This window comes from Taeniopygia guttata, chromosome 3, assembly GCF_048771995.1.
Source record: "Taeniopygia guttata chromosome 3, bTaeGut7.mat, whole genome shotgun sequence".
In the NCBI taxonomy this organism is placed as follows: domain Eukaryota; kingdom Metazoa; phylum Chordata; class Aves; order Passeriformes; family Estrildidae; genus Taeniopygia; species Taeniopygia guttata.
In genome coordinates this window covers 47,427,163-47,450,971 of record NC_133027.1, presented here as the reverse complement: position 1 = coordinate 47,450,971, position 23,809 = coordinate 47,427,163, and the positions used below count along the sequence as shown (strand labels likewise).

The following is a 23,809-nucleotide window of genomic DNA, read 5'->3' as shown; positions in this document are numbered from 1 at the left end:
ATTTCCAGTCAAAAATTCAATCCAAATTACACATTCACTCTGAGAGGGTTTTTTCCTTGTAATACCAATGTATATATAAATTTTTTTTTGGAAGTTATCTGCAAAGCTATGGTAATGATAGTAACTTGATTATGAAAAACTGAGATTTCAAAATGAAAATACTAGATTTTAATTTTTTAAGCGTTTGTGGGGTTTCAACAGAAAGTTATTATGAATGTGACAATCTGGTCAGAGAGCAAGAAAGCTAGATAAGTTTTCCCAGAATCAGCCTGGGAGACTTCAGGGAGTTGAAGATAGACAATGTTTATTATTATAAACAACCTGCAGGTGTTGTTTTTCCTACTGTCTGTTTTCTTGTTATTCTCCTAAGATTGTTTATAAAAGGGCATCTTGTTAAATTAGCCAGTCAGGTGAAATGTATTGTTTAATACATTAAATACACATGTTCTGATACAGGTCTACCTGTATCGGAACAGTGTATAAAAAGAAGCAGTCCAAAGTAAACGGGCATGATATACCACTCAGCCTTCTGATGACTTTGTATTATTTCTTACTAAACAGTGACAACTTACTGTTTAAATTTCTGTAACATTAGAGTGCTTAATGATTTAATTAAGCATGGAACTACTTTGCCATTTTCTAAACCATTTTGCCTGTCTCAATGTAATAGAGGCTCCCTCTGCCTTTTTAACATATGACCTACTCAGCATCACAGTAAAATTCCGAGGGAGAGGTGAGAATGCTCTCTGTTTACTACAGTGATACTCATCTGCCTCAGTGATGAACTTTTCTGTATGCATTGGTGTCTGCTTCACTGGCATAAATTTCTAACTGCTATGACAAATGGGATATGCATTATGCAAGTAGATCATTCAGCATGTTGTTCTGACTTGCAGATTTCATGTCTTTACTCTGTATCCTATGTAGGTAAGATTTTATGAGAGAGTCGCTATCAGTTATATAAATACACTTTAATAATACATGTGAGGAGTCAAAGGCATAACTAATAGCACTTTGTTCTGGCACTTACTAAGCTTTTTATCAGTAGATTGGCCCTGTTCTCCTCCAACACCCATAGGTCCCACTCTGCGTTTTGTTTTTAATCTCTGTTTATTTTTTTGCGCCCCCTCTTCATGCAGAGTGTATTTTTGTTTTGGTTGGGTTATGTTGTGGTGGTGGTTGTTTTTAGGGGATTTTATTTGCTTTTTTGCTGTTTTCTGTGTTCACTGGATACTGGCCATAGAGGTAGTGAGAACCTAGGGAGGGGGAATCTTTGTGTTTTAATGCAGTTATTTTGCTATTAATGCACACATTATTAATGCTATTAGACAAAACCATCCTATTATTGCTCAAGCATTATTTTTATTTTTATTGAAAAACTTGTGTAGTATCTCAGTCACAAAGGATATAGTCTTAAGGCTGCGCCACAGGAGGTTTAGGTTGGACATGAGGAGGAAATTTCTTCACAGAAGGGGGGTGGTTGGGCATTGCATTGGACTGCCTAGGGTGGTGGAGGAGTCACTGTCCCAGGAGGTGTTTAAGAAAAGACTGGATGTGGCATTCAGTGCCATGGTTTAGTTGACATGGTGATGTTTGATCATAGGTTGGAGTTGGTCTGGGAGGCCTTTTTCAGCCTAATTCTATGATTCTGTGACACTGCCTGTGTATCGCTGCTATCGTAGATTTGGGGAAAGGAAAAAAGGGTGGTAAGAGACAATTCAGATCTTAACAGAGCAATGGAGAGATTAAGTAATCCTTCAGCACATTTTGACATTAGTTTAAAATGGGAAACTAGGTTGCTGGCTGATTTTTTGAAGGAGATCCTTTGTTTTCAGTGCAGAAAGGTAGTCACTAGTTAGTTGTGCTGTGCACAGAATTTCAGCAATTTAAAATATAATAGCCAGCAAGATTACCTTGTAAAATAGGACTGTTTGGACTGGTGACACTACATTTGCAACAGATAATTCTGAGTAATACATCAAAACATTTTTTAAAGAATACAGATAGTGCTATAAATACATTGCCCTGGCAAGTGAGGCATCCAATCTACTCAGTCTTTCCAGCCACTCTGTAGGGCAGAGAATATACAAGACAACCACATGAAATAATATGTACAAGACAAGCAGTCTTTGGATACACACTTACTGTAGAGTGCTCAGATGTTTAATTTTTTTTTGCTGTAGCACTGAAACAGAAAAAGATTTTGTAGTTGTAGTCATATGAAGAAGTAGAACAGTGTGTGGGTTCTTAATCATGGTGACAAGCCTAAGATAAGGATGCTACAAAGTCTGGCCATTCTTTGCAGAGACAACGGCCTACAGCAGGCAACTAGCCATGAAAGCCTTCCAGTGCTGCCAAAAGACACTAGACTTTACAGAAGATGAAAAGAGGGGGATGGATGCCAAATTCAGGCTGAGGAAGGAAAAAAGTATGTTTAAAAAAACCCTAAAATAGGAATTAAGATACTTGATAGTATTGCAAAATGTGTAGAATAAAATAATAGCATTGACTGTATTACTGAAAGAGCATTCGTTTACATATTTTGTAAAACATGAAAGAAGACAGCATAAAAATAGCACATTTAAAGAATGACAAATGCTGTGTCTGAATTTAGCATGTATAGACTTCAGTGTGCTTTAGTGGATGTTAAGGTCTTTGTTCACCTGGAAACAAGTCAGTAAAGACCCTGCTTGTTAGTACCCGCAGCTGAGGGTGTGGCAGACACCTGAGGACTGTATATGCAGTAGAAGGCAAAAAGCTAGAATGTAGATTCTTTTTAAATACCTTGGAAAAGTCCAAAAAGAGCTCGTTTCATTTCCTTCTGGTTTCAAGGACTTTTTTTCTTCTATAAGACTCTTACTCTACCATGTCTTTTGTAAAGCAAGGAGGCTATTTAATATATTGACAGGCAAAATAAAATAAAACATTACTGTAGTGTGATTTCCATATACTGTGCTCTTTAGTGTGAAGGAAAACAATTTTAAAAAATACCGAAGAATGCTGTAATCTGATTTTTTTCTAATGCTGCTGTTGTTTCCACTGTTCAAAATGGTTGTATTTACTCTTGCACAGTACCTGTCAAATTAATCCTGGGTATCTGTTGATGATAAGTATAATTATTGAACAATTCCAAAATTGGAGTGAAGTTTAAAAATTATATGAACAAAAAAGGAGTGGTAACATTTTTGTGTATGTGTGTGATACAAACTTTAGAATTGCTCAGGATTTACAATTCTGTTAGATAAATCCAGATTCAGACCATCAGTTTTCAAGAATACGGTTTCTCTAAGTCATGTATGGAACTGCTCCCTCTGTAACTGCGTTACAGAATTGAGTTTGGCTGAGGATGGGTTCATGGCACACCTGGTGCTGCTGTTACCAGATGAAAATTGTTTCCTTTGTGTAGCTGTTTGAAAGATCCTGTCATGAGAATCTTTAGGAAAAACTATAATAAGGATTGGAGGTATGTGCAATCTCAACTTTAAAAGCTTGAATGGATCCAGAGCATTTTATCTTTCTGTTTGCTTGCTGTAGTTTCTCCCTGACATGGAAATGTCTTGAATGTTCTGCACCTTCATGCACAACCTTTTTGGAAGACTCGTGAGCAGGCGTATCTTTCACTAATACGTTTTTAAGTTTGTTGTAAAGGATAATACTGTCTCCCACATTGCTTAATTATGTATTAATACAACAAATGGACAATATTTATGCCATTACATCACTTAATGTGAGCTATGGTAATAGGACTACTTGATTTTAGTAAAGTTTGTGGTTAAATATATTAATGTTGCACTGAAAGGTTTTGTTACTTTGGTGATTGAGGCTGTATGTTGTTTTTATTAAGTTAAAATTACTTTGTTACCTTTACTGTCTGACATAGTATGTTTTAGAGGCTGACATCCAGAGAATAATTTCTGTTAATTTGTGTGTGCTGAGCCAGACTTGGCCAAGAGCAAAATTTCCATCCAGCTGCTTGCTTGTGCAACCCACCACCCCCAGTCTGGTAATGCAAGGGAGTAAAATAGGAAAAACAGAAACAGTAAAACAATAGGTTGAAATAACAACAGGGAAGTTGCTTACCAATTACCATTTCAGGCAAAACAAACTGTTTGGGAAAAAACAGCTGATTTATTGCCAACTAAAATTGATTCAGGTAGTGAGAAACAAACTCAAAACAGCACACGTTTCCTCCCCCTTCCCCCAGGCTCAGGTCTATTTCTCATATCCCTACCCTTGCCATGCAAGCTTACATGGAGAATGGCAGGGGGGTTGCAGCCACTACATAATGGTGTCTCTGCCTTCTTCCTCATCATGTCTTTGCTGTGATGTGGGCTCTCCATGGGCTTCAGTTCCTTCAGGAATATCCTTGTGCTCCACTATGGCATCCTCCATGGACTGCAGGGAATATCTGCTGTTCCATGGAGATGTTCCTCCTCCACTTTCCTCTGACTCTGGTGTTCCCTTTCTTAAACATTTTGTCCCGTGTGTGTCTGCAGCTTGGCTGAGGGACTCAGCTGTGCTCTGCAGTGTGTCTGTCGGGTCTGGCTGTGTCCTGCACAGGGCCTCTGGCCTCTTCCCACAGCAACCTCTCCTCTGTCAACCGCTTGCCACATAAACTTGCAACACAGTTAGTAAGATATTAAAGAACACAGTTTATTTCCTGGGTCATGAGATTCTGTCCCTTACTATTACTGTCACACATGTAGTAATTTCAAAAGCTTACACAGAAATTTGGAGGGTGTCTGTAGTAAGGAAGTACTTCCTTGTAATTTGCTGCTTGTCCAAAAAAAAAAAAAAAAGCCTAAAACATAAAAAAGATGTTAATAATTTCTTTATTGAAATAAAATGTGTGATGAGGAGCACCAAGTGTTGTAAATTTTCTTATGGGTAGCCTTAGAGCAGTGCTTGTATTTGTGGAGCACATTGTCTAGCTTTCAGCAGCTCAAGGAGTGGGCTGAAATGAAAGTTACCTGCAAGTGAGAGATCTTAATGCAAATACAAAACCAAACATTTCAGGAAATATTTATAGAATTATTTAGTGCTGTTTGAAGAATACAGAATGATGAAACAAACAGAATGTGATGTCATTTAGTTGTTACCATAAACTGATGTGACTCATGAGAGTGTGTATACTCTACAGTGTGTAATTTTGGGGAGATTACACAAGCTTGATGTTGTCCAGGAATTTATAGTCAGCATTTCTGAAAAGTGTCTATGAAAGATTGTACTGATTAAAAGACTGAAAACCTTATCACAAGGCCGGAGCGGAGGGTTTTTGCCTGCAGTTTAGAATAACAAATAAATTTTGGCAGTAATTTGTGGTGCTTTTTCTCTAACTAGCTCTGCAGCTGACAGAAAAATACCTGTTGAGCAAAAATGCTTCAGTTGATGTTGCAGCTCAGGACAAAGAGATGAGTTGTGGCTGGAGCAGTGTGCACACATTGCAGTATTTAAATAGGCAGATGAGCCTCCTGTAGAAGTGAAAGTTCAGTTACAACAAAAACTTTTTCTTTGAATATCTGTCTGTACACCATTCTCCATTTACATGTGACTTGTGTTACTTGCACCAGGAAAGACCAGTAAGATAGACTTGTGTGGCAGTGTCAGTCTTTAATGAATGGTTGTGGAGGGAAGTGGAAACCAAAAGCTGTGTGACTACTCTGCTCCCCCTTTTTACTACTGACTTGTTTTTTCATATTTTGCAAGATGTGGTGAAGTACACCTCATAAGTTTACCTGAGACTAGTAAATATATTCTTTTCTGTTTAGCTATGCTTTGGTCAGTGTGGTCTAACATAGTCTGCTTGTGTTGCTTTCATGTGGTTGTGTTTCTTACCAGAATAGCAGCTTGGACTGGGCTGCCAGCCTGTGAGCGCCAAGAGCTCGATATGATAGCTAGAATCTGTAGCTGGGGCCAACTGCATTCACCTCCTTTGTATGTTTTAGCTCATTTTAGCCGGCTTCATAGTGATTTTTGACACTCATTCTAGAATTAGTTCTTGATATTGTCCAGCTGCTTACATGAGTAATCTGTCAATAGAGGAAGCAAGAATAATATTTTGTGTGCGGTTCATTTTATTGATGGGTCCTTAATAAGCGAGTACTTGATCTCACCTTGTGTGTCTTAAGAAAAGAAGAAAATACTATGACTGTTTTTGGTAACTCACAGTCATCAGCTTAAAGAATGGTTTGTATATAGCTTATCTTTGCTTTTTGAGATGCTTACCTTCTTTAGTCTCCATTATTTCTGGACATACTTTGAAATTGTCTTATCCAACTCTGGACTTACCTGGTTTTAGTTGGACTGCATAACAATAATTTTTTTGAGTTATATTTCAGTTATTTTTGCTTGGTGATAACAGTAGGGAATAGATGTTCCTTTCTGATGATTTACCTTTGCATCCTGTAAATGGCTAGGCTTATCAGTGGTACTTCTGAGATGGTTTTCTAATGTCTCAGCAGGAATTCAAAAAAGATCCATCGTAATCAATTGCAGTCAGGAGGAGGTAGTTTTATGGAGATAATCAGAATATATTGTTGAATTGATGTATTAAATAAACTGATTCAACTTTTGTGCTTCTTCTTGGGGTTTGCTCATTGTTTATGTGTAAAAAAAAACAGTGCCTCTCTTACATATTGGACTAAAAAATATATGTTAAAAATTCTCAGTAAGACAAAGATAGCAGCCTTGCTTTTGGAACTTATCATTGATATGTTCCATCAGCAGTAATTCCCAATGTAAATTCTAGCCTGAGAGGTCTCAAAGGTTATTTCTTCTTTAGATACTTCATGGTTCAAAGTGTCTAATGGTCTTCAGTTTTGTGTGACTATTGCATTGCTTGCTAGACTGGAGAAGACAGGATTTGGTAAACCACATGGTCTCTTAGGCCTAATATTTCAAATTATTAAGACAGCTTATGCTTGATGTAAAAGCTGTCAGTGAGCAAATTAATTGCATGGATGTCAGTTGGAGATGTCAGTAAAAATCAGTGTTTCAGATATAATTTAGCTTGATGTTACCTTAACCTGCGAGGAGTTTGGCCTCTGGAAGATATCAAATTCAAGGAAGCTTGTGGGCTTCTTGCTCAAATCTCCATACTGCCCAGAGATCTGCTTTTCTTTAATCTTTGTTTCCCACCATAGCTTAGGGTGTCATACCAATGTGTGTCTAGTTATACAGAGATTTCTAATTTTAAATTACAGACAAAAAACCCAGCTCTTCTCCTTCACTAAGGATCCCTGCAACAAGGCTGAGGAACAATCTAATTGCAGTGAGTCAAAGGCCTCATCTTCCTAGTGGTGGGGTTTGTTTCTTTGTTTGTTTGGTGTTTTGAGTTTTTTGTTTGTTTGGGTTGGGTTTTTTGGGGTTTTTTTGTCTTCATAAGAGTTAGAGATATGACATGTTACAAGGAACAATTACTGGCTAAATAATTATAAATAACCGAACACTCCATTTGGATTTCAACAAATGTAAGAAAAATATTTTTTGGTCCCTTTTACAGGTGTTACTGAAATAAGTGTTTTCCCCACACCCTAGGGAAAAACTGAAAGTGTTGGCACAAATATTTAATGTATGTGAAATAAGGTCTTTGCACCCTGTTCTTGATTATGTTTTGAGGATATCTTGCTGCTGTGAGGCCTAATTTCATTATTCTTGTTTCTCTGACATTGAGTACTCTGTAGTATCCAGGTCTGCAATGTGTGTAGTTCTCCCTTTCTTCTCAGTAGTTGTGAAAAAGCTGACTTGTTTAATGAGTCTGGGAGAAGACTGAAAGTTTTATTTAATCATTGAAGAAGTTACATTATAAAAGTGTGAACTCTTACATTTCTGAATGACTTAGCAAGAGTCTTAAGGGGGAAAGATCTTCCCAAGTTTTGTTAGGAAAGGGATTTGTCTTCATTAAAGCATTACCTTACTTACCAGTCCATGTATGCTATTTGTTTGCTTTGTGTTAGAGGGGAGGAAGGGTGGCTATAGTTTCACAGGCTATGTTAGCACTAGAAAGTGAGACCTGTGCCTTTTCAGTAGCTCTGTTTTGGTGGTATTCAGTGATACAGGCTTGACAAGCCCACCCCAGTGAGCAACATAGCTTAGACTGAAAGCACCGTCTGAACTGTGCACAAGATGCCGGTGTTGTACCTACCAAACAGGGTAGATGATGTACTCCTGTTACAACCTGATGTTGCTCTCTGAAGCCTCTTCCTGGAGAAAGGGTGAGGTTGGCCAAGGCACAGGAACTTTTATTGCATGAAGAAATTACTTTGAAATTGAATAATTGAATTCTAATAATATTCCACTTTAAAAATTTCATTTTTGGAATTTTTTTTTTTACAAGATGATTGTTAGTTTTCCAATTCTCTGTAGGTGTCACTATTCACAGTTCATTTTTCAAGTGTTTTTGAATGTAAGTGGTTCAACAGTTGGTTGAAAATACCAATTTTTTTAACATGGTAGTGTCATGTCTTTTGATTTCTAATTATTTTGCTTTACTGTTAAAGGAAAGAAAGCCCTTATGATTGTCTGATTTTTTTTCTGCATCCTGTAGTAACGCTTGATGTGTTTGTGTGCATTCTTCTTCTAATACTTGTCCATGCTTAGTTAGTCCTTCCACTTTACAAAACTGTGCTTAAAGTACTTCTAATAGATTGCAAGTGTATGAAAAGCCATTTGTCTTCCATCTTCTGTATCTCTTTATTAATTCCCAGGCCAAATTTCCTAAAATCTCAGGGTTTTGCCATGCTTCTAAATGCTGCTGTAGTCTCTATATTACTCCCACACCATTGTTCCCCAGGGCTTTGCTTAGGTTCTTCTAATGGGATCAGCTTGTTCTGTAGCAGAAATATCACAGCAAAATATGACTCCATGTAGACCAGCATTGGACTGTTCTCTGAAGTCATATTTATCTAGATTTTGATTTAGTTTTTGTTTACTAAAGAAAACATCTATTCAAAATGTTTCCAGCATTGAGTTCAGTTTATGAGGGTTCTGTAGTCGGTTCCTAAATTAAGAATTGCAGAATAGGAGCTACATAGTTTTGAACATCATTTATGAAAAGTTAGGTGAACTGTATCACAACTGTAGAACATGTTCTCATTCATTATTGGAAATTAGAGTAGTCAGAATGGATTCACTCAAGGTAAATAATTCTTAGCCAACCTGATTGCCTTCTGTGATCATCTACATGCTTTGTTCAGACAGTTTTCCCATGAGATTGTAAGTCTTCTAGAGGAAATAAATGGAGGCAGTATCTATAGAAGTTCTCCCCTTGATGGAATATGAGCCAGCAGGTAGTCATGTATGTGTGGAATTCCATCTGGAACAGATGCTATTTTCTCTTGGAATATATACATAGACATTCATGTGCTCCTTTTCTGTCTTGTTTGCAAACTTTATTCCTGAACTGGACAATTAAATAAGTTCCCTTATTAATAATGTTCATATTTTTATTTTGTACAGAAATTTGTCCAATTTGATCTTGGTGGGAGAAAGTTTTTGGAAGTTTAAATCAAAGTCAGTGTTTACAAATTATGAAAAAGCACTTCTCTGATGATGCTTGAATAATAATTCTCACATTCTCTAACTTGTACTGTGAAATTAGGTTCATAAGTTTGGGCAAGGGGCTGGAGAAGATGAGTTTCAGAGGTCCCTTCCAGCTTCAGCATTCTGTGTAGACTACATCTCAGTTTTATCCCTACCAGATCATTCTGCATGGCTGAGCATTCTGGTTGTCAGAAGACATCAGTTCCTGTATCTTTGCATTGCTTTATCATTCTGGTTTCAGTTCTCTTCTGATAATATTGAAGTTTTCTATCTTAGGGTTGCTACAAATTTTTCTTGTAATAACAAAAAATATAGAGTAACTGAAGGATTCTGCTTGGTATATGCTCCTAATAGTAATGTATGGCAACCATCTTCCTAACAGTAAGATGGTGACCATCTTCTAGAATACCAGACTGACTTTCTTAATATCTCTTTCATGGGTCAAGTATGCAAAATGCTTTATTTTAATACTTCAGTAACATTTATGCCACTTGCTTTTAGAAGTATGGGTTTTGCAGGTGAGCTTTCTTTCTATACTGTGTGAAAATACTGCATTTCTATTATTTTTGAAGTATAGATTCATTATTACTATTATTATTGTTATTATTATTGTTATTATTATTATTAATCTATAGTGATGTTTAATTGGCAGTGTCTTCAGAGAGAATGGCCAATTTGCTCGCTGAGTATCTGATAATATCTAAAAACTTTGTGTGCTGCCTTTTTTCTATGTTAAAGCAACAATTTTTGTGTTCTTTCATTTACGACTTCATTCAGTGCCTTACAAATACTCATGATTGAGCCTCAGCTTTACTTGTAGGTGCTTTAATTAGCAGTCTCCTTGAGTCATACTGGGATGCTTGATCTGCAGATTATTCAGCCAGTGCAGACCTCATTCTTTCAGGTCCATGAAGAGGGCACAGAACAAAAAACATTTCAGTTGTCTGTGCCATCAGTGGCCAATTTTGTATACAGAAATTCTGTGGAGAGTGGTCATATGCAGAATCTGCTGTTGAGCACCACTTCCACTGGTTCTACAGATGTGAAGAAACTGATGAACAGATATTAAAATCACATCATCTGTAAGTGGTTTCAGTAGCAGTGCTGTTCTAGTGGTACAAATTTGTTCTTTGTATCTCCAAAAAGAAACAGGAACATAAGATTAACATATTTAAACCATGAAACTCATTAACCTTTTCCCAAGCCAAGTTTTTAATTCATGTAAATTGGCAGGTCTGAAATCCTCAGTGGGTAGATATTTTTTCTCCTTGTGGCTCTATTGGAAAGAATCTACTAGAATTTTTAATGGGTTAGTGCAAACCATGGTTGCTGTTACTGGAGTCTGGGCTTCAAACTCAATACCGTGATATTTGGTGCACTTTGATGATTTTACCTAAATGATGGAAATACACTACTGTTCTTAACAGTTAGCAGAATAAGACTTGTAATAATGTCAGTTTTAAGTAAAAATAGCAGTATAACCAAATATCACAATAAATAAATCAATACTATCGAGGATCAAAGTAAGTAGCTGTGTAAACCCATGTAACTGAGCAGCTGTTAGCCTAATAGGAGTCTTAACTCAGCAGTAACTTGTTTGCTTTCTTGGCAGAATCAAAAATGAAAAGCAGCTCAGAATGTGTGTTCTATAAGATTTCCCTGGAGTTAAGTGGTAATTTGACTCCGCTCAATCGAAAGCCATAGTGTTTTTTATGGGGTTTTTCGCACATAAAGGAGAGTACGGGGAAAGGGAACAGAAGGAAATAGAAGGAAACTTTCTTTGTACATGTTCTCTTTTTTATTCAACAATAAAATTACATTTTCAGTTCACCAAGAACTGTTAAATAGCTGCTTAACTTGAAAGGAACCTGAATTTAAGTACAGTAAATTTAGATTGTGTCACTGTTCTGTTTATTCTGGTGCTTTGCAATTTTGTCATAAATTATGACATAAAAAACCAAAAGGATCATAAATTAACTATAACTCAGAATACCTGGACAGCCATTAAAGCTAAGGTATTTTTTAAATGTGAAAAAACTCATGCTTTGGAAAGGAGTCCATAGCTAGTATTGCATATAAAAAGTATAAGTGCAGAACTGATTCTGGCTGTCAAGTTCTAGGAAGCAAACATCTGAACTTATAAAATTCATGGGGGGATAAACATGTATATTTGTATATACAGAAATTCAGTCTGTATTCCAATTTCAAATTTAGCTTGGGTTGACTTGGTTTGTTAACTTGTTTTGGTTTTGTTTTTTTTTTAAGCTGCAGTGAGCATTCAGGCAAATTACTTCATGAACTAGTTTAAATTTCCCCCTGAACATGATCCTGCAATACATTTAAAAAAAACCTACAACCCACTTTTTCCAACTTAGCAACAAAAATAATTAAAAAAACCCCAAACTCAAATCCTTCCCGAAACCCACCAACCAAACTTGAATAGAGAAACTGTAAAACTTTAAACAACTATAATGGTAATAGTACTATAATATTAGTTTTCTGATAATTATATTTGGATGGGGGACTCCTTTATTCAAAATTGATCCTAAGTACAGCCATCAGTATACACTCAAATTTGTTGGTGACTTGGTATAGAAAATAAATGGTTTGCTGCCGCTGCACAAATCATTCCTCTCAGTCCACATGCTACTAATATATGACTTTTCCCACCTTAGGGGGTGAAGAGGTTTCCTGCCATATGAAGTTTTTATTGTCCTTTATTTTTACCTTTTAAAAACCTCTCAAACCCGTAGTTCTTAGTTTCTTTAGTTTACCCTTTCTCTTAATGAATTATTGTTTGAAAAACTCAGTACATAAATAATAAATTTATTCTCCTGAAATATATTAAAAGACATGGGCAGAATCCATAGATGATGACTTCAACATTAAGAATGCATATATAGATTGTATTTCAACGTTGATGAGGAGAAATGATGGAGTTGACTTGCAAGAAGAATAAAATTCACCTTGGAAAATGGGCTTGTAGTACCATTTTTTTGAGCAATTACTTTACTTCTAAACATAACTGAAGAACAATACATCTGACCCCAGTTTTGAAAAAGAGGCAAAAAAAGCTGTGCTGTTAGTGGGATTTTTGGGCATGCTTTTCACAGGTGTAAAAGATTTGCAGGCGGTCCTCATTCTGAAGATCTTGTTACTGCTGTGCTTTAATAGACATAAGCTGTCTTCACTAGGTGGCCACTGGGATGTGATTGAGTGTAAATACTTCAGGCAAGCTCCACCAGCTGAGAAATAACCTCAGTTTGAAAGAGTGGAGTTTTGGAAGTCTTTTCATTGGTCTTGTGGACCAGTAAAGTTGTGTTCTGTTTTTGTAGCATTCATCTCTTGGGTGATGAAAGCACAGCCAGTTTTGCTGTCCTCATGCAGGGAGTTCATCCAAACAAAATGCAGAGGGATGTGTACTGCCTATCATTGTGGTGGTGGTTGTTAATCAGAAGCACACGCTTACTCTACTTTTCTGTGAAAGTTTTTCATTGGCCACTGAGAAGTCATGAATGATTTTGGGGACTGAAAAGGTGGCAAATGGATGGATATGTTGTTGCACTGTGGTGAGAAAAGAACAGATATCATGCATTGTAGTTGAGACTAGTCTCTCAAAAAATGTATTGGGTTTGGGAGGTCCCAGTCTGTATTACTTGTGTGAATGAGAAGCTCAGACTGGTCTAGCACAAAGGTTTCACAGTGTGTCCTTTCACTGCTCTTGCTGCAGACTCAAGGAAGCTAATGCTGAGAAGTAAGCGTGTTGTAAGAAGTCTAGAAATTTGCATATACAGTAGAAATTTCTGAGGGATTACAGATTTTAGAAGTTGAAAGTTGCCTGTTTTTTTTTTCCACATCCCAACTTATGCCTTAATAACTAGAATACTGAATGGCCTCATAGGTGCTCTGGATGTACTTTTTAATTTCTGAGAGGTGATTGATACTGAAACTTTACACAAAAGCTGAGAAACTATTAAGCATCCGACACTTATTCAGTATGCAAAGTTAGTCTTAGAGAGATGTTGTGTTATTTCTATAAAGAAAATAATTAGTAGTGAATTCTGCTTTAACACAGGTGTAATCATATCTATGTCACGTAACTACATCTGTTCTGTATTGGTTTTGTCAATGAATCAAGTGTGAGAACTGCTCTACATTAGTACCTTTTGTTTGAAACACACCTGCACTTGCATCATAAATTTATTCTATCTGAAGAACCTGAAAGTAATATGAAAAAATGTGGCACCTACTTAGAAAAAGTAGTAATTAGAAAATAAATGTTTACCTTTTATTTTTAGGTCAGAAGACTTGTCTCCACTTGCATGGTATCTTTCCTTACCTCTATGTACCGTACGATGGTTTTGGACAGCATCCAGAATGCTACCTTCGTCAGGTGGCGTTCAGCATTGACAGAGCACTCAATGTGGCTTTAGGCAATCCATCTTCTACTGTTCAACATGTTTTCAAAGTATCATTAGTATCTGGAATGTAAGTATGACCTGTCAGGAGTTTTGGTTGTTTGTTTTGAATAATTTATTGCTGTTGTAACTGCATAAAAGTACTTTGGTCTTGGTTTTTGATTACAGTTCTAATCCTTTTTCATTCCCCACCCATGTATGTCTTCATACAGAGCTGTACAACTTCTAAATGACTCTTCTCACTTGCTTAGACCTTAACATAGTTAACAGGTTGTCCCAAAAAACCTTCTTGCCACAACCATTTTTTGCTAAATTGTATCCTAGTGTCTATAATTTTGCAAAATCTGTTTTTAGCTTTTTCTGTCTCTGTTGTTAGAGCAGTACTTTCCATGCAGCATTTTCTACCTCTGGAATGTTGTGTGTTCCCTGAGACCAGGCATGTCTTGTAGGAGCCTGATTCTAGGTGTTCTCTTTTTTTTTTGGTTCATGTAAAATTGCCCTCATGGAGAGCCTCGAGTCATGTTTATCCGTCTGATTCTTACAGCAGTACAGACTAGGAAGTGGAGGCTCTTAAATATACATTTACTAATCTGTCAAGATGACCATTGTGTTTTATTTGTGTAGCTTTCTATATTGAATGTTAGCATTTTAAGGACTCTTTTAGTTAATTTTTAACTTGTATAATCAAGGGTTGAAAAATAAGTCAAATCATAATGACTAATAGGAAAATATCCTGGAAAAGCACATGTAATCAAGATACATGCATTCAGTTTTTCATCTTCACACAATGTAAATGATAAATTTCAGTGTTGTATAACACTATGTTTTATTTGCTTTTTTCATGCATTTTTGAAAGACATTCTTTCTAATTGTTTGAGTGTAGGAAGATAATATTTCTGTTCCCAGCCAGTTTTGGTGGTTTCTAGCTATTGTAAGTAAATGGGCTGCAATAACTTGTTTTTATTTTCAATCAAAAGTTTTCTGATGCTTTTACAGTAACAAAGAAGGTCACCTACCAAATTTCTTGATATTGTTCTTTTTGTGAGAACTATATAAAATGTAATATATAAATTGCAGTTCATCTCAGTAGTGAAAGCTAGACAGAGTAAACAGTTGATGACAATATTTATTTGAATAAGTGAGAAAAGAACAGGTGGAATTTAGGTGAACCTGCCTCTTTTTCACCTTTCTTGCCTTAGAATTTCAGAACAGTTGTTACTGAAAGTCAGCTGCTCATTGCCTCAAAGCAGCATAAGAGTGTTTCAGGTGTTTTTTTGGTTTGCATAAGAGGTAATGGGGAAGACCTAAGTGATATACATCTTCATCTTTACCTGGGTATATAGACATGATTATTTAAATACTGGCTAGCTTCTTGCTTTTATTTCTTTCTCTTCAGGCCTTTTTATGGTTACCATGAAAAGGAGAGACAGTTTATGAAGATTTATCTTTACAATCCTGCAATGGTAAAAAGGTAAGGATGTGGAAGTGTGAAGTTCTGTCTGATTTGCTTATATTTTGAATTAAAAAGTCAGGTTTGAAAGAAGATTCACCTGTAACTTAAAATCTCCAAAATTATTGTCTCTTGGTTTTCAAAACTCTTTAAAATTTACCAATTTTAAACACACCAATAATCTTTTAAAGCAGTAGAGTGTTGTTAGGAAAGCAGTACCAAAACATACTTGCCATTAGTTGTTTTATGTTTCCTGTAATTTGTGAACACGTAAACAAATTTACATCAGCTTACATTTCCTGTAACTTTTAAGGAAAACAATGTAGCTGTTTTCTTTCATATAGCTTCATTTCATTTGTTATGAAATAAATTTAGGTAGGTTTTAATTCCAATAAAAATTACTACATTTAAGATTTACTTGGAAAACTGAGTAACTTTTGTTATTTGATAGGTTCTCTATTTCTCAATAGAGTTATGTTCTGTTGTATGAAAGTACTGTTGATTTCAATCTTAGTGTCAAAGTAGCTGCAGTAAATTCAGGAATAAATAAGGAAGAATTATTTCCCAAGCATAAACTGAAATCTCTTGAGTATGTGCTATTACATACTGTAACTTGTTTTAAAAAGGTCCCATACATGAGCATAAGATAGGATTGTCTGATTTTTCTTCTAGGCAAGTGAAGTTTTGCATGGCTTAAAATTTCTGTATTAATGGATGACAGGACAGTTGTTTCAAAATTTGAAGCTTCTTATGTTTGAATTACTCCTATCCAAATAAGGACTGACACTTCACTTAAATTATTCTTTTCCTTTTTCAGTATAAAACTTTATTTTTAATCCCAGGTTGTTTGCGTTTAGAAATTCTTAGTGCTTTTCTTGGTTGTATAGTTTTATGCTGTTAATTTGAGAAAAACTTGCTGTACCAGTTTATAGTTATCTGAATACTTGCAATTATTTTTTAATGTGTAGCTTAGTTTAAAAGAGAGGATTTGTCCTTATGCAGAGTTTGAAAATACTGCTTCTGAGTATACAGTATGTAGCTTGAAAACCATGAAGGACATTTTATGTATCGTATATATGTCAACAAGAACTAGAGAGACTTTCAAACTTATTACTGCTGAGTAGGCATACAACTGCCACAGGTCTGTTGAAAGATTTCCATGGCATATAGTGTTTTTTGGTTCACTTGCAGGAATAGAATATTGTAGGATTTTTTTTTTCAGAGAGTTTGGAGTTTTTTCAGCTGAAGGTTTCAAGTCTCCTTTGCCAGTAACACACAAATATTGTATCATTATTAGCAGAGATCATTTCTGTTCATCTGTTATTGTGAAAACACAGTTCTTAAAGTTAGAAATGCAACTAAGGCAAAATTTAAAATGTCTAAGTATTCTATATTTTGATGAAATCAAATACAAATATTTGTATTGTATTTGTATATTTGTTGTACTGAAATAATATTTTATTTCTGTCCCAATTTGTCTTTTAGAGTTTGTGAGCTTCTGCAAGGTGGAGCCATAATGAACAAGTCTTACCAGCCTCATGAAGCCCATATTCCCTACCTCCTCCAACTCTTTATAGACTACAATTTATATGGAATGAATTTAATAAACCTGGCTGCTGTCAAATTCAGAAAAGCAAGGAGAAAAGGTAAGGTGTTTATTTCTTAAGACCAAATAATTGTTTTGAAAGGTAAAAGCTGCCATTGTGAACAAGACATCACTAGCTGTCAAGCTTTTGCTTTATTTGGCTGATGAGTATCATGTTGTTTCCCTGAAGTTTGCTTTCTGTGTCAAAACAAAGTCCATATGTAGCTTTTTTTGCCTCTGTGTGGGGATTGAGGAAGAGCCTGCTTCCTGAAATGAGATGCTGTGTATCAAGAAATACGTGTTCTGTCAGCAGTGCAGCTGTGACCATTTCACAAGATGACCACACCTCTTTTCTAGAAGATGAAAAATTGTTGATGTTTAGTTGAAGAATTGACATGAAAGATAGCATAATAGTATTGTTGCTTTATTTTCTTGTGGTTTTGATTCTTACATCAATTCAAATTTTTTTTTTTTTTTGTTGCAGTAGTGTCTTTACAAAATTATGGCTAATGATTTTGCTGTGATGACAGTGAATGTTCTTAATTAAAATGCTTGAGTTTGTGCTAAAGTCATTTGCTCTAAGGTAAAATTTGAATTATTAGTGTGTGAGCAAAGGAATCATTTTGAAAAATTAATTTGGCATTTCAGATGTACCATTGACATAAAAATTAAGTTGGTGAAAACATCCCTAATTCTTCTAAATTCTTCATTATAAAGGAGAGATTACAGTAGGAAAAGTATACCTATGGTACGTAGTGTTTAGTAAAATAAGTATTGTTTACTTAAATCATAATTGTTCCTACAGCTGAAGCAAAAGTTGAAAGCAGCGGTGAAATATCTTTCTGTAAAAACATAGAGCAATAATCATGCTGAATTTCCTCCTTGTTTTTATGCATGTATATTCAGATGGCAATAGGTTAGCCCAGTATGCTAATTCTAACTAGTTCTTGTTTGAAAGAAAATACTCTTTTCATACCCAACAATAGGCCACACTTTTTGCTCGTGTCAGAACTGTAGGAAGGCAAAAGCTCTGCCATGGACAGAGCATCTTCAGGAATTTCAGTCCTGAGGAAATACAGTCAGGTACCTTTAATCTTCCAGTCTTCTGGAAACATGCAATGTAATTGTATCAAATAGTCACTTCCATTCTTTTTCCATAGCTCTTTTTTTTCCCTCTTTCAGATGGTAGATGAAAAACATAAGCTGTTTATATTCTTCTTCATCGTTTATTTAAGGATGAGAGATCTAAGTCTTGAATGGGAACAAGGGGATGGAAGAGGAGCATAGGCTGAGACCAGTGGACTTTTAGATATTCTTAGAGGGGAAGAATCCAATAAAATAAAGGGAGAAAAATGATACTACCTTGTCTGGCTTGAACAGATGCTGGCTGCCGTGCTCCTAGGAAGATTCATTCTGCTTTGCATGGCTCCACAGCACACATGCATCAGTAGCCTGACCTGAGCTGAGTCTGTTGGAGTCCCCAGGCACAGGATCACTGTCTATTGCTCCTGGCACAGCAGCCAAGTGACAAATGGTTTGTCCCTGATGCAGCTCTACAGAGGCACTGCTGTCAAGAGCCTGTCCTTGTATGGCAGCCCCCTCTGAGCTCAGGCTGTCGGAGTAGCGCAGAAGCACAGCCTCTGCTTACACCTGACACATTTTACCTACCTCTTCCTCAGCCTCTGTGTTGTGGAAGTTCCTTTCAGTCAGGTACAGCTGTGTCACACAGGCTAGGCCAAACATTGTTTCTTAGACAACAGTAAAGGCCTTTACCAAAAGATGTGCAGCAAACATTTGCCTTACTTCCCTTGCAGATGATGATATAAAAATGAGTCTGGCAATTAATGTGTTTGTCAGTGTAAGCAAGCAAGCCTCAGGAACCTGTTCATAGTGGTATTTTTCTCACTGAGATAAGTCAGTGTTTTTGAAGGCTGAGAGAGGTCAGCATGCAGATTTCTTGTAGCAGGAACATTCTGCCTTCATCAGCTTGTATCCAGAAGGTGCAGCAGTTCTTTTCCTCAAGTCCTTGTCTTTATGGGCTGTGAAGAAGCCTGCCTATTCATTCATGCATCACATACCACTGTAACTGTTGCAAAACTTTTATTTTCAGTAGCTGAATCTGCTTCTTTAATATGCCTCTGAAAGTCCTTGATGTGTCATTGCTCCTGCATTTAAAGATCTTTATATCAAGAGAAGGAGTATTTGAGTGTCTTTAAATTCCTATCCCTATGATTAATTTTACTGAATAAACAAACTAATACAGGAATTTGAGCCACAATTTTTAGAAATATATGAAAACAGCAATGATAGGGAATAAGAAAGGGAATAATCCACTGAAACTGGTATTTGAAATGCATATAATTTTTTAAAATAATAGTATATATTTTACCTGTTGGTCTATAATCTTGCATAGGTTATCAGATGTATTTTCCTTTAAAATAGACAACTATTCAGTCCCATTTCATCAACTATTTCAAGTTGCAGATGAAAAATAATAAGAGTTGTTTCCATGCATAGTCAGCTTACATTTTAATATGGAGAATTAGCTGATGTGCTACCCAGTAAAAACATGGCTGTGTTTCTTCCTGGACCAGCTGCCCAGGACAAGTCATCAATTTTGAGCAGCACAGACAGTAAGGCGTGCTAGGTTTGAGCTGGATCTGTGCAAATGGGATCAGACTTTCTGTGCTGTCTTTCCAGAATCAGCTGCTTAGGCATGGAAGTGCACAGACTGTAACAGCACAGGTGTGGCTGAAATGTGAGCTGGCTCTGCATAAGCACAGGAGTGTCTTCGCCCCACTTGAATGCCACATCTTTGTGCCATCTCAGTACACTTAAGAGTCTGATGTAGGGGCAGGGTTTGCAGGAACCTAGTCTGAGTGCAGTAAGCTTGGTCTGGAACATACGGAATTGTTCCAGACCAAAGGAAGTTACTTCTTGCAGGTTCTGTTTGTAGCGTCTAAGGTGCTTTTGGCATGGTTCCTGCCAGTTGCTTCTGTAGTAACTTAGGGCTTTTTGCTGCATGACGTATCCCTAAACCTTATATTCCAAGTAGTGGAATTCACATTGGAAAGACTATTAGGAAATTTTTAGAATAAAAATACAAGTTCTAATAAATATTTAATTACTGAAGACTGCTGACATTTGAATTAATTGGTGTAACTTTGACAAATGCAGGAGTGTTTGCTATGGCTGAAAAGCAAATTTAACACCCGAAAATTGCTAGTGCGTGACACCACCATAGCTTAGAAAATTCAAGGTTCAAGCTGGTCTTTCAGGTAGAAGTGGGAGACTGAGTAATTTTTCAAACTCTTCTCTCATTCTACCTTCTTCCAACTCCATTCCTGGGCCTTTTTCTTTCTCATGCCGTATCTTGTGTATGTTGTCTTTCCTTTCTCTGGAGACTGAGGGTTCAGGTGGAGACCTCAAGGAAGGTAGGAATTCTTCAGAGATGACTTCACCAGCATGATTTTGCAGCACACTTCCTTATGTGGAGGCCTCTGAGCAAACTTAGTGTTTTCTTTATTTGTAGGTCAGACAATGTCTGCCTTCATTGCAGGTTTCCACTTACTGCTACTACCATTGTATCTGGAATGTATTGTGTATTCCCTTCCAGTTCACAAATAAGAAAAAGTATGAAGTAGAATTTAGTGTTTTCTTTGGCTTCTAATTTCCATTGAGATTGGAACTGTGGACCCAGGAAATCCTGAAGTTTGCATCAGACTGTATGATTTCTTTTGGAATTTTCACAAACAGAAGACTGAATTTAGGCTAAGATGTGACTAGAATGCAACAAATGTAGTTCAAATAATGTCAGTGTGTTGGAAGTATACTTTTCTTTCCTATATAAGTGTGTCTATGTGTTAGAAATAAAATTAGATCATTTATATGATAGCATAGTTAATGGGTGAAGATTATATCATGCAGTGCTATTTCTTCTTTAAGAGCAGGTGGACTGGTAATATTAAATAATAAATGCAGTTATACAATGATATTTGTAAAAAATATTGCCACATTAATTAATTTCTCATTCTACTTTTTCCCTAGGTGACACGTCAGGTGTAAGTAAACATCACAGAACTCATTTGCCAGAAAATTCAAGCAATGTATCTTTCATTGAATGGGAAGAAGATGAAATACCAAGGTCAGCATCCCGGGTTTTTCTGTTGTATGCTGTATGTTGCTATATACATTAATTTGCATGTAATGGAGTTCCAGTCTCTCATATAAAGGACCCTTATATGTTTTACATGTTAAAAAAAATAAGTGATTATGTGACACAAATTATCATTATTTAGTTTCTCTGTAGTTTCTCTGTATAGTCTTGGTCACCTGATGCTTTGTGGTTTATGGTTGTAAAAATCCAGCTGGGAAATAATGGGCAAAATTCTACTTTCTGGGTTTTGGAATGTTGACTTTGATGAAGCAAGCTTAATAGTTATAGAAAATATTTACACATCAGTTCACAGATTGTGTTTTTCTAATCCTCTTTAACTAACGTGACTTCACTGGTGTGGTCACATCTCAAATCTCCGTTCAGTTTTGGGCCCGTCACTAAAAGAAGGACATTGAGGTGCTGAAGCGAGTCCAGAGAAGGGCAGTGCAGCTGGTGAAGGGTCTGGAGCACAAGTCCTGTGAGGAGCAGCTGAGAGAGCTGGGGGTGCTTAGCCTTGAGAAAAGGAGGATCAGGACTGATCGTATTGCTCTCTGTAACTGCCTGAAAGGAGGTTTTAGCCAGGTGAGGGTCAGTCTTTTCTCGCAGGTAACAAGTGGGAGGGCAAAATAAAATGGTCTGATGAAAGGGGAGTAATAAATAATAAAAAGAATAAACAAGAAGTAAAATAATGTACATTAATTTACAATAATTGAAATAATAAACAATAAAAGTGCCAGGAAGGTTTAGATTGAATATTAGTTACTTCACTGAAGGGTGGTCAGGTATTGGAATAGACTGCCCAGGAAGTGGTAGAATCTCCTGGAACTGTTCAAAAAATAAATGCATGTGGTGCTTGGGGGACATGGTTTAGTAGTATTAGATTAATAGCTGGACGTGATGATCTTAGAGGACTTCTCCAACCTTAATGACTCTATGATTCTATGAATAGTGTGTTACTAGAGAATTTCAATTTGTCCATTTCAAATGGTAGCTACATAAGAAACTCAGCTTAGAATTTCCATCTCTGTCTCCCATGCTTTTCCTTTTTCCTAGGCATTTTGTAATCTACAGTTTGTAATTTGTAATAATTTTACTTCTATAAGAAAATGAAATATTTCTGAAATTTTGGGAGTTTTGGGCCAAAGTTGGGGAGGGGAGAGAAACTCGCAGTATGTGAAGCTACTTTGATTTGTATAGTTTATCTACAGGAAGTTAATTCTTTATGCTATTTGCTAATGATTCAGCAGGTCCTTCTGTCATCTGGTAATCTTCTCAGTCTTTGGGTGGATCCTGTCATTCTTCTCTGAAGAGCTTATTGGGCTCAATATGCCAAACTTCCTGCTACTGTTATGTACTGGGAGAATTTGCTTCCCTAATAGAAAATGTGTGCATTAAACCATACTTCAGGCTTTTCTAGCATGCAAAAATATGAGCTTGTGTTGATTACATCTGGTTTTCTGGTTCTATTACTGCTTTAAGGGGATTTTGCAACAACATTCATCTGACAACTTCTGGTCACTTTATGTGTAGTTGTTCTTGGGCTGTTTCTTCTTTTTGGCTGCATATTTCATTCACAGTCCATTTCAACTTCTATTTGGCTTGGTTCCACAAGCCAGCTTACTTAAACATTAAAGGCTGGATCATAAGTTAGACCAGGATTATCTGATGTTACTTTACACAGATCTGGGGAAGGCAGATAAAAAGAAAGCAAAGTGGTACTTCCTGGCTGTCAAAACTAGAGTGGGATAAGCTCAGCAGAGCAGGAACCAAGGATGCCTCCTCATGGCTGTAACCACAAGTCTTCTTTCCTCCTCCTTCCACACTTCCATGTATACAGCCAGGGTGCAGCACCTCATTTGTGCCAGTCCTTCTCCAGCACTCACATATGTTCCAGAAGTGGGATGTTAACAATAATGGGGAAAATACCAAGGCTCTCCATTTCCCTGGTATTTGTTTGCTGTACTTCTACCAGCAGGAATTTATTTCTTGAATGTAAAGCCTGAATAGTACATAATATACCGCACAAATTCTCTGTACACCATATGCAACGATAATGGTAGTTCCCAATACAGTTTCATTTATCATGCCAGTTTGGCTTGTGAGCATTTTAGGATTTATTAGTACAAGAATTTTCTCTTCTCATCCTGTTACTGTTCTACTCCTGAGTTATCCTGCTTTAGTTTTCTGCTGCTATGATCTGGTTATGTATCCAACATGTCTACTGGCTTGCCTTATCAGGATATTTCATTACTACACTGCTGTATTAATGAGATGTGACGTAAGCTCAGTCACAGAAACTGGTCTATATTGAGTTCTACACATTTTGTATCAATGCTCTCTCCTTTTTATATAAGCAAGAGGAATTTCACATTTAGTTAGCTCTTAAAATACTTTAATAAATCAGGTACTCATTTATGATTCCTGCAACTGAAATAGTTTACATTTGATACTGTGTTAAATGGTTTTTTGTCTAGAAAATTAGTTTTTTTATTAAGGTGTTCTAGCATGACTGTCTTCCCCATGCTGTAGGACCTACATGCTATAGCAAAGCAAAAAGCCTGAACTTTTCCAGTCCTGATTTTACTCTGTTCGGTATCTGCACAAAATTATTTGCCTGTTAAAATTTCTCCTGGATTATTTGTGGGAGTCATCAAGTTAAA

General features: G+C 36.5%; 1 protein-coding gene across 1 annotated transcript in view; it reads left to right on the top strand.

Annotated features, from left to right (window-relative positions):
• Positions 1 to 23,809, top strand: part of REV3L (REV3 like, DNA directed polymerase zeta catalytic subunit) — a 113,563-nt gene that overhangs the window by 30,376 nt on the left and 59,378 nt on the right. The window contains exons 2-5 of the mRNA XM_030267753.4: positions 13,839 to 14,028; positions 15,355 to 15,429; positions 16,894 to 17,054; positions 21,041 to 21,137. Of these exons, the coding sequence (XP_030123613.4) occupies positions 13,839 to 14,028; positions 15,355 to 15,429; positions 16,894 to 17,054; positions 21,041 to 21,137 (523 nt within the window). The remainder of the gene's footprint in view (positions 1 to 13,838; positions 14,029 to 15,354; positions 15,430 to 16,893; positions 17,055 to 21,040; positions 21,138 to 23,809) is intronic.